The sequence below is a fragment of the Lutra lutra genome, chromosome 14 (genome assembly GCF_902655055.1).
Source record: "Lutra lutra chromosome 14, mLutLut1.2, whole genome shotgun sequence".
NCBI classification, from domain to species: Eukaryota; Metazoa; Chordata; class Mammalia; order Carnivora; family Mustelidae; genus Lutra; species Lutra lutra.
This window is the reverse complement of record NC_062291.1, coordinates 33,754,920-33,765,740: the sequence shown is the minus strand read 5'-3', so window position 1 is coordinate 33,765,740 and position 10,821 is coordinate 33,754,920. Positions and strand designations below refer to the sequence as shown.

Genomic DNA, 10,821 nt, shown 5'->3' with positions numbered 1-10,821 from the left:
TGCTTTTCTGAAAGGCCCTCTGGGTGGCATGGGGGAAGAGGAGGGGGCTTGCGGAAAAGGAAGGAGGCAAGGCCTTCCTCCTGTTTTGGGGGGAGCCAGGGTACTGTCGTAAGCCACAGAAACTAAAAGCCTGGTCTCCCCGAGAGGGAAGAGGGCGCCTGGCTACTTCCGGGGCAGCCTCTGGACCCTCCCGTTTCCATCCCTTCACATGGCAGGGCCACAATGCCACGAGCATGTGTGCAGCCCAGTGTGCCCCCAGTCTACCAGCTGCCCCCAGGGGGCCACGGCCACCTGCCTGCGTGATGCTGTGTCCCTCAGGGATGTCCTCCGGGACGCTGGCCTCGTAGCTGCTCTGCAGAAAGATGGGCCGGTTGTCATTCACGTCCAGGATGGTGACGAACACGGTGGCCGTCCCCGTGCGCCGCTTACCTACGGGGCCATTGTCTGTGAGAGTAGAAGGCGGATGGGTTGTTAGCAGCTGCCTGATGGGCAGACTCCCTGGGCATGTGTCCCGTGCATCCCACCCACTCTGGCCTTTGTAAGGGGCGGCTCTTTTCTTTTTATAAATAGAGGATAAGACTAATGATGCCTAACCTCTCCCAGGCGCTATTCTAGCTCATTCCATCCCTGTAAGAAGTGTGGGAAGTAGACGCTGTTACTATCAGCCCCATTTTACAGAGGAGGGAACTGAGGCACAAAGGGGTTCCACGGCGGCCCCTAGAAAAGAGACCCATGTCAGGTCCCGGGCCACTTGTGAGTGCAAACTCATCAGGAAAAACTGTCTTTGAGGATGCAAGGAAGTTAAGAATCTGGACTGAGATACCCCGGACTGGCTGGGTGGGCCGCAGACCCAGTGACAAGGGTCCTCAAGGGAAAGAAGGCAGAGGGAGCTTTGATTTGGAGACAATGTCACATTAAATCAGAGGCATGGATTGGATTTTGCAGCCGCAAGCCCAGGAGGACTTAGAGCCACCAGAAGCTGGAGGAGTCAAGAAAGGGTTCCCTCCTAGAGCCTTGAGAGGGGGATGCAGCCCTGCCGACACCTTGATTTTGAACTTCTGGCCTCCAGAGCCTTGAGGAAATAGATCTCCTAAGCTACCCAGTTTATGGTAATTTGTTAGAGCAGCCCAAGGAGACAGGCACAGGTGTGGGGATCACAGCCAACGGCTCTCAGGAGGCCAGGTGGGCAAGACCTGTGGGGGCACACACAGGAGGGCCCGCCTCGACGGGCAGCTCGGGCTCTCTTCCAGTCCACCATGGTCAGGCCAAGGGTGGACCCAGTGACACGAGGTCTTCTGATTTCTCCAGAGAAACTGGACATCTGGGCTTCTGCATAAAATCTCCTGATTTTTAAATGTTCCCGACTAGCTGTCATTCTGTATGGAATAAGAGGTGGGTTAAACATGCCTATAGGACGGGATCAAACACGCCTGTAGAGGATTGGGTCTCTGGGTCCCAGGCACTCGGGACCTTAGGTGTCCAGGGGTTCTGCCCCTTCAGTTCCCTACAGGACCCTCCTTGGGCTGGGGACATGGCTCAGCCCCAGGGGCGGCTGTCAGGTTGTCCTCCCTGGAGCGAGGAGCGTGTGCCCTGTGCTCCATGTCTGGGCAAGGATGGTCACCCCAGGGAGGGGGACACGTAGCTGGCTCTGGCTGAGGATGAGGGGTAACTCCATCCTTCCCAGGCCAGCTGACCACATGCTGGGGCACAGTTGCCTCTCCCAGTTTAGGCGATTCTGCCCTCCTAAGTTCCTCTCCAAGCCCAGCCTCCCACTGCCCTGGAGGTCCTATCCTATTTACTTCGCCGGCTGTGACAGCACGAGCTGGCAGGCCCCATGAGAGGTCTGATCCCAAGCCTTCTTTTCCTGCCAGGCAGTGCCTGATACAGCAGAAATGCGGGGTCTCATGAGGCGGGGAGGAGAGCAAGGCAGCGGGTGGATGCTTCTGGGTATGGGGTGGCCTGGGGAGGGGCTGCTGGCTGGAAAGGGGGAGCCACAGAAAACTCATTCCTTCTCACTTGCATCTTACTGCAGATGTCCAACCGGGTGCTCTGACGTGGGGGGACACAGGCCTCATCACACGCTTCTTCCCATCCAGAGCCCTCATGGGCTCCCTACTGCCTGGAGACCAGAGACCAAATGGCTGGCCCAATGTTTGGGCCTCTACAAGCCGGCCCTACCTCAGTGTGGCCTTCTTCCCCGTGTACATCACACCATAAGCCAGCTTCAGCCACACACGCACGTGCACGCAGCTCCTTCCCATGGCCAGGTCTCCGCCTGGGCTGGTTCCTCTGCCTGGAAGGCCCTCCCTGCTTCTCGACATACTGAAACCCGATTCGGCCTTCGAGGTGGTGACAGGCAGGTGTCTGTCTGGCGGCACCACCCTGCTCTTGAAGGCAAACTCGGCTCCTGAAGGCTCCTCTGAGAACACTACCTTCCTGACTCTGAGGCCTGGGCTTCGGAGCAGGCCTGACCATGCCCCGGCTCCAGGGATGGGCGAGAAATTCAGGCCTAACTAGCACATCTCTCCTCCCTTGACCATGGTGAGGGCTTCAGGGACAGGCACGGGGGCAGATGAACTAATTCATCAGAGCTCCTCTGGGGCTCAGCTGGGAAGACCAGCAAAGGGATAAGGGCTGTCTCCCTGCTGCTGCACTTGACCCCAGAAAGATTCAGGCCAGGGATACAGCAACCACTGGCCACTCGGTCAGTCAGGGGATGAGGACGACACACGGGAGGCCGAGCTAGCCACTGCAGAGAGACCGAGGCCTCATGGCCCCACTTGGGCCCCAAATCCAGTTGTACCTGAAGCTCCATCATCCTAGGGACTGGTTTTGTGAGCCCAAATTGCTTCATTTCATTTTTAAAAACTCGCAATCCAGACTCCTAACTAATCCAAAGACACTCCCCACTGTCACTTCCTTTAAGGAGACTTCCTTGATCACACCCTTCCCCTAATATCTCCCTTCGTGCCTGATACTCTGGACTCCTCCCTTCCCCCTTTCTGCCTCGCTTGGCCTGGGGTTGCCGTGATCTGTCTACACCCCATCACCTGAACGGCCTGCATGTAGCGCTGAGGGCTAAGCTCTAGCCCACCCCAGGGCTCAGGGATACCCTGGACGTCTGGCTGCCCTTTCTCCACGGATGTCAGTACACAGTCTTGGGCTCCAGGTCTGGCTTCTGGGGTTAGGCGTGGCAGGCCCTAGACGGGCACCCCACTAGACTACTCAGACCCGTGCTTGTGTGGTGTGCAGGTAGGGCTGGGGTGTACCGATGGCCTCCAGGACAAGTGTGTATGCGGCTGTGGTCTCCCGGTCCAAGCTTACTACGGTTCTCACAATGGCATCACGGTAGCCAACGCTGAACTTCCCGTCCACATTTCCACCTGTGGGCCAAAGACAATGAAGCCTCTATGAGGAGCCAGGCCTCCTGCCAGGGAAAGGGTAGTGGCACCCAGCTCTGCTCCTGGGCCAGGACATGCCAGGGGTAGTCGGGGAGGAAAAGGCCATGCTGCTTACTCAGCCCTGCCTGAGGACAGGGTTCTGCTGGGGCTGGGGGGGCTCTGATGAGCGTGTGGCCTGCATGGGCTCAGGTGGGGGTGCCGAATGCCTGAAATCATAAGGGCTGAACATTCACTGAGCACCCACCTCCTGCAGACCAGGCACTCCACGTGGACTCTTGTTTCATCTGTACTATCACAGCCCACTTCACAGGGAGGGAAATCAGTCTGTTAGCAAAGTTATGTGTGTTGCCCTGAGTTACAGTCACCAACTTGGCATTCTGATTCCTGAGCCTGTGTCCTTCACTGTTCTGCCAACTGCCGATTGGATAGGAGTGTCTGAGCAGTTAACCCGGGTTGAGGCTTTTGTATAGGTGGCCAGGACTTTGGGGGCAGCTAAGATTTTTCCAGGTCCCTTATCTTGGATTCTCTGAGTGGGGACTCCTGGAGGCTCCACGGAATAAAGAGTAGGGACAGGTGGCCGGGGTGGGAAGTGGGAGGGTCTCCTCTCCAAAGTGGACAGAAAAGGACTCCATCTGAACAGCATGAAGACCCCTCCCCAGCCGGCTGGCAGGCAATGTGCTGTTCTGGGCAGCAGAGGGCGCTGCGGCACTGGGTTTGGGCCAGCTTGGACCAGGACCCCCACACAGCTCCTTGCGGAAAGAGCAAATTAAAATCTGAGAGTCCCAACTGAGAGGGCTCTCCCCAGGTCAGCAGGAACTGGCCACTTTAGGGCACTGAGAAAGCATCCTGGGAGCTGCCAGGTGCTCCCTTTTCCTTACATGGTTTGTCCTTGGGTAAAAGGCCTGGACCCCTTATGGATGGTCTGAAGCACCATCCACATGGAACAAAATCTGGCTCCTAGGGGCGGGGGAGAAACTGAGGCACAAGTAGTGCTGGGTGCTGAACCGTGGCTGGTCCACATAGTGGGGGCTTGATAACGAAGCCTTTCTTGGAGCAGTGTTGAGGACTGGATGGTGAGGAGGTGGCCTGAGGGTGCTGGGTCTCTTTAGGGAGGGGAAGGAGGGAAAGATCTGGAAAGGAGAGGCTGAGGGCTGCTGTAAGAAATGATCAGCTGTGAAGCTGGGATCCCTTGCTCTAAGGGAAGAGGAGTCCGGGAGACTGGTTTGTGCACTGAATGTAGGTAACATGGCTGCAGGCAGGTCATGGACAGAGAGAAGACAGCCAGTGATATGGCCGAGGGACAGCTAAGGAATGTCAAAGAACGGCCCCCTAGGATCCCAGCACCTCTCAGGCATGTCAGGAACTGCAGCCTGCTGGGCAACTGTTCTAATCCAGGCATGACTAACACGTGGCATGTTTACCACCACCTACTGAGCCTACTGTCACGACAGACATCACTAATCGGTCATGACTCCTTTTCTCCTATGGAGCCAGGATACGGCCTCATTGGATTTCTCCACAGCTCTCTACTTTGTTTCTGTGAGCTAAAACCATTTTATTTAGAAGGATTGAAACCATTTGTCTCTAAGCAGATGGGAATTCTCATGAGAGAAGAGTTCCCAGGGAAGAACAAGATCACAGTGTTCCAGTCATGGCTTTATCACCTGGACGTAGCGGTGGAGTTGGGTGGCAAGGCTCCTCCCAGGAGTCACGGGCTCTCCCTCCCTCAAGACTGCACCCGGGTAAGGTCCCCAGGCTCTGAATAGGCTCGGGAGGCTCCCAGTGGGCCAGGCCAAAGGGATCCAGCTACAGAGCCCCTGGGAAAAGCCAAGAGCAAACCCTCTGGGAACCTCCAGCAGGAGCTAAAGCCTGGTGGGGATGGCCGACTAGGGCCCCTCCCCAATCTGTGCCCCCCTGTATCCCGGCCCCGGGGCCGGGTACACATCTGGAAGGGGAGGAGGCAGGGCCACACCTGTGATGAAGTAGCTGAGCTCAGCATTGAGGCCCACGTCATTGTCGGTACAGTTCAGCCAGACCACCCGGAACTCCCGTGGCACATCCTCAGACACGGAGACATTGTACACGGCCGGGAAGAAGGTGGGCGTCTCATCGTTCACGTCCAGCACTGTGGGCAGAGTCAGTGCACAGGGCTAGGCCTGCCTTCTGCTCCGGAGAGCCCAGCGCTGGAGGCGGTGGGAGCTGACACGTCTCGGTGGTGAGCCGAGGGTCCCCACGCCTGCTGGGGTCAGGGCAGAGCTGACCAGGGCTCCTCGGCCTCTCATGGTCCTGCTCCCTGCCAGGGGGCTTTGGGGCTGTTGGTGCTGGTGCTGCTGCTGCTGCTGCTGCTGCCATTCAAGCCAGGAGAGAAACCCCCAGGGCCTCCCTCCAGTAGGTGCCTCACAACGACAGTGGTGATGATGATGGTGATGACAGTGATGGTGACATCGCAGCTCTTCTCATGTCAGGCTTGCACTAAGCGCTTCCCATACACCATCCCAAGTGCCCCTCCTAACTCCCTCACGAGGCAGGCATCCTTAGACACACCACACAGAGGAGGGACAGGAGCTCAGAGCAGTTGAGTCACTTGTCCCATGTCACATAACAAGTGAGCAGCAGGGTTGGGGTCTCGGGGAGGCCTGCCCCTAGTCTGTCATGGGGTCCTAGGAAAACAGCTGGCTTTGAGGATTTCTCCATCCCCAAAAGCCTCATTTCCCTTAAAGACTTGTTTTCTCAGCTGCTGGGACAGTCTTCACAGTGAAAAGCTCCCACCTCCCCAGGCTGGCTCCTAGTTGTGTTAACACCAGGGGAATAATGGGCTCATGTGAGGACCCGGCTTCTGCTGAGGCCTGGAGGAAAATCCCCTCTAACGGCACTGAGCACCTCCCTGTCAGCCACTGCCACACAAGCGGGTCCCCAGACTGGCCCCAGGAACCCCCAAGGCAAGCGTGGCACCAACAGATGAGAGCACGACTTGGCATGTCTCAGGCTGTGACGGTTTGTACTGTGTGGACCCGCACCCGCACCAAGCCCCTGGGGGCCAGCAGGAGCCAGAGAACAGGCCACATCTCGCCCATCACACTCTTTACTTACTTTACCTCTCTGTGGTTAGTTTTGCCCTTTTGGCAACGGCTTGTGTCAATGTCCCTGTTTCATTCCAAGAATTAAAGACGTGACCAGAATGGAAGAGAAATCATAAGGGGCCTTCGCCTTGACTTTCCCCAGCCTGCAGCTAACTCTGAAGGCCCCACTGACCATCCCAGGGCAAGTCCTCTCTGTTGTTCACTGGGATCAAAGATGCTAGGAGGAGTCCGGGCCTGGGGACTGAAGGCTCTGCCAGCATTTTGGACATGGCGGAGGCAAAGAAGACTGCCCAGTAGCACAGTTGAGGCGGGTACCCCATCAGCAAGGCGCCCCGTGTCCACCTGGACGGGGACAGCAGTGAGGGGGTCGTGGTCTCCCCAGCCCTCCCAGTGAGGCTCCGGGCCCCATGCGCCCACCACGTGGTCGGCAGTACCCTCGCCCCTCACCTCGGACGGTGAGCGTGCTGGTGGAGCTCTTGGTGGGCGTGCCCGCGTCGCTGGCCACGACGCGCAGCTGGTACTCAGCGACACGCTCGCGGTCCAGCTCCGCGGCGGTGACCACCACACCGCTGCTGCTGTTGATGAGGAAGTCCATGCGGGGCATGGCCACCTGCATGCGGTACGACACCAGCCCGTTCGGGCCCTCATCCAGGTCGACGGCCACCACCTGAGAGAAAGCAGGGGCCATGGGAGGGGTGGGGACAGGAGGACTTCGCCTTGAGAAGGGTCCCCTCCTTCCCCCGACCCGTACTCAGCTCTAGCCAGACACGCCCGCTCCCCTCAGCATGTCCGGCCACTGTTCCCAGCGCACCTGCCCAGGTGCTAAGAGGGTGGCATGTCAGAGCTGAAGGGATCCGATACATCACAGGGGATTAAGGGGGCAGGGAGGAGAAAGCACTTTAGTCTAGCTCCCCATAGCCTTCCCCTTCAAAACCCCATTCTCCTCCTTGGCAAGCTCCTCTCCACCCCCCATGGATGCTGGGTGGCTCAAGGCCCCAAACTGTGTCCTGTTCCAGCCGGCTTCCTGGCAGCTTGCTGGAAGCAGTGGGGACAGCTCCAAGGGCCCTGGGACCATGTGCAGCTCTGCTACATAAAACGACCAACGGCGCTCCCCAGCTTCGTTAGACAACAAGATGATGGAAAGGGGTGACTTTTAAGTCACTTGATGTATTATTTTGAAAACGTCGTTTGAGGCCACGTGTAGGCAAGCACTCCCCAAATCCCTACACTGTTCCTGTCTGCACCCCTAGTCCTGAGGATGATTCTCCTGACTCAAGACCCTGATATATGGAAGGTTTCATAGAAGAGGATTCAGATACTTTGAGAGAATGTGAATAACCAGGATTAAGTCCAGATTCTCAAGACTGAAAAATGTCAAGATCATCCAGCTTAACTCACATTGAACAAACCGGACAAGAAGATGTCTTCTCAAATTGAATGCTTTCCAGGGTGGGGGGCTCACTACTTCTCATTTATCTGCATACAGCTCTAATTCCTGGAGAAAGTTCTTCCACACATCCAACAGAAATCACGATCCATCCAGGTTGTGGGGTTGGGGGTGGGAACGCATGGCTCTTGTTCGAACCCTCTTTATCTGAGGATGGTTCCCAAGCTAACTGCTCCAGCTCCTTCAACCATCTTTTCATGCCTGAGCTAGTTAGTTCCTCTGTGAACTCAGAAGCTGCACTGTCTGCAAGCCCCTGAACAGGCTGGGGGGCTCTCTCACCCACCTGCTCCCTCCTACTTCAGGGGGCTCCTCAGGGACTGGCTGCTGTTCCCTGGATTGTAGCTCCCCCTGCTGGGCATTTGGGAGAATGTCCTGCTGGAGAGAGAGCTCCCTGGGACCTTCAAAGACCACTACTAATCTCTTCTCACAGATGAAGAAACTGAGGCACAGCGGGCCTACAGGGCATTGCCAAGGTCACTCACTGTGTCATCCTGACAAAAAACTATCTTCTTCGAGTGGAATCAGGCTAACCCTTTGCCACCAGATCCCGCTGTGTCTCAGGTATAACCCCCCACGCCAGACACCAGATCATGAGCCCATCAGCCACCAGGGAACTCTGGCAGTCCGAGGGCCACCTTGCTGCACACATGTGCCTGACTGAATCCCCACAGCACAGCCAGGCAGGTACTAGTATAAGCCCTATTTCATAGGTGAGAAAACTGAGGCCCAGTGAGGTTAAGTTGTTTGCTCTAGGTCACACAGCACACAAGTGGGGAGAAGTTGGGATCCACACTCACGCTGGGTGCAGTCCAAAGCCCATGCTCTTAATCATGAGGGCCTTCCGGTGTCTCTAAACAGGCATCATCCTTCCAGAATGAGCCCCTTCAGGGCTTCCTTGACAGAGGGTGATGGAGCAGGAGGCAGAGGGCCAGGTTCAAGATCAGGCCCTACCTCTTCTTGGCCACAAGTCTCTTGAAGCCTCCTGCCAAGTGGGGAGGGTGCCCCCCACTGTGTGGAGCTGCTTTGGGGCTGATGGGAGAGTGGCCTGCCCGTAGAGGCAGGGTGCCAGGGCAACACCCATCAACCCTCTCTACAATCTAGAACCAGCTACCACTTGTACTGTTGAGGGCCTTGGGCCAGACCTCCATAATCAGGACCTGCTTGACTTGCCTTCCCAGAATTCTGTCATCACCCTTGGTGCTTTCCCTCCACCTCTCTAAATCCCCCTGTCCTTTAAGACTCAGCTCAAGCCCCTCCTCCTCCAGGAAGCCTTCCATTACCTCTCTCAGAGCACTGACTCTCCAAGCCTGGCCCAGACTGTGACCTGTCCGATGGTCTCGGCTGGCTTCCCCTGCCCCACCCCTGCAAAGTGTTCAGCATGAGGCTAGGCACCCAGGGCCTCCTCTGCCCACCTGCTGGCTGGGTCAGACGAGGTGAGGGAGACAGATCAGGAGCTCAGGCCAGAGAAACTCACCTGGTAGACAGAGACCCCCGCCGGAGTGCCTTCGAGCACCTCAGCCACGGAAGGCAGGTTCTGGAAAGTGGGGTCATTGTCGTTGAGGTCCAAGAGGTTCACAAACACCGTGGCACTGCTGGTGGCTCTCAGAGGGGGTCTGCCACCTGGGGGGGGTGCCAGGGAGAGGGAGACAGGGGTACAAAAGAGACAGGGACAGGAAGAAAGGGAGAGTGGGGAGAGGGAGGCAGGCTCAGTGACGTCTCCCTCCCAGTGGTCCCTCCAGGGAGCAGCCTGGGCCTTGCACACCCCCCTGCCACCTCCACCCCCTGAGGGTACTTTCGGGGCTCACAACGGACAAGAGGGTGTTACCCCATTCTTAGCGATCATGACACGGCCCTCCTGTACCCAGGCCTCGGGACCCAGGAAGGACAGGTCATCAGGAGAGGCCCCCAGGACCCTGAGAGTCAGGGGCCCCCGCGGAGGTGTGTGGGGCCGCGAGGGACACATACAGTCAGTGACGGAGACGATTATCCTGCGCATCAGCTCCGCCTCGTTGGGGTCGGGATTCTCCCGATCCAGCATGACGTGGGTGGTACGGATCTTGCCGGTGCTGCTGTTGAGGCTGTAGAACTTGTTGGGCGGCTGGACGCTGTACACCAGGGTGCCGTTCTCCCCCAGGTCCGGGTCCACGGCTACCACCTGCCCAGGAGGGAGCCCAGCCTCCACTGAACCCAGCTGCAGAGGGTGTCCCTGAGCCCACACCCCTGTCCCTTCCTCCCTCCCAGCTCCATAGGGGCTCTGATGGGGGAAGGGAGACAGGAAGTTCATGAGATGGGTCGGCAGTGGAAGTCTCGAGCTCCTTGGCCATGCAGTTTTACCCTTAGGCCAGTCCCTTTCCCCACTTAAGCCCCAGCCTTCTGTTTCTAGAAGCAACAGCTGGTACACCCTGATCTATGGGAAGCTCTCCGTACCCCATGCATGCCTGGCCCTCGGCAAGTACAAGTACTGTGGGGACAGCCCTAGGAGGAGGAGATCTACAGTTATGCCCATTTCACACAGGAGGCTCAGCGAGGCTCCCCAGGTCTCTCAGCCCAAAGTGACCCTGCGTCCCTCCAGAGCCCACACTAGCAGTCAGCAGGCCATGCTGCTTGCACATCTTTGTGTCACTGCTTTCCAGATGTGTGGGGCAACACATTCATGGGTTTTTAGGGGAGCAGGGGATGCCCAGTAGGTCCATGATCATGGAATTCTTTGGGGACTAGGAATTCTTCGGGAGGCTGGGAAGGGCTGAAGAGGCTGAACGTTTGGCCGAGCTTTGGGAAGAATCTGAAACCCTGAATTTGGGGAACTGCCTTCCTTTGGACTTTCTGTGAGGCAATTTGAAAAGAATTAGTCTTCTGTGACACCAGGAATAACAGGGCAGGGGAAGGGAGCCAT

At 57.4% G+C, this 10,821-nt stretch overlaps 1 protein-coding gene across 7 annotated transcripts in view; it reads right to left on the bottom strand.

Moving 5' to 3' along the window:
* CDH23 (cadherin related 23) overlaps nucleotides 1-10,821 on the bottom strand; it is a 400,055-nt gene that overhangs the window by 98,772 nt on the left and 290,462 nt on the right. For all 7 annotated transcript variants that reach the window (XM_047702753.1, XM_047702755.1, XM_047702760.1 and 4 more), the window contains 6 exons: nucleotides 9,894-10,083; nucleotides 9,403-9,548; nucleotides 6,929-7,148; nucleotides 5,374-5,526; nucleotides 3,270-3,383; nucleotides 296-444 (listed from right to left, as the gene is read on the bottom strand). In XM_047702753.1, coding sequence (XP_047558709.1) covers nucleotides 296-444; nucleotides 3,270-3,383; nucleotides 5,374-5,526; nucleotides 6,929-7,148; nucleotides 9,403-9,548; nucleotides 9,894-10,083 — 972 coding nt within the window. The remainder of the gene's footprint in view (nucleotides 1-295; nucleotides 445-3,269; nucleotides 3,384-5,373; nucleotides 5,527-6,928; nucleotides 7,149-9,402; nucleotides 9,549-9,893; nucleotides 10,084-10,821) is intronic.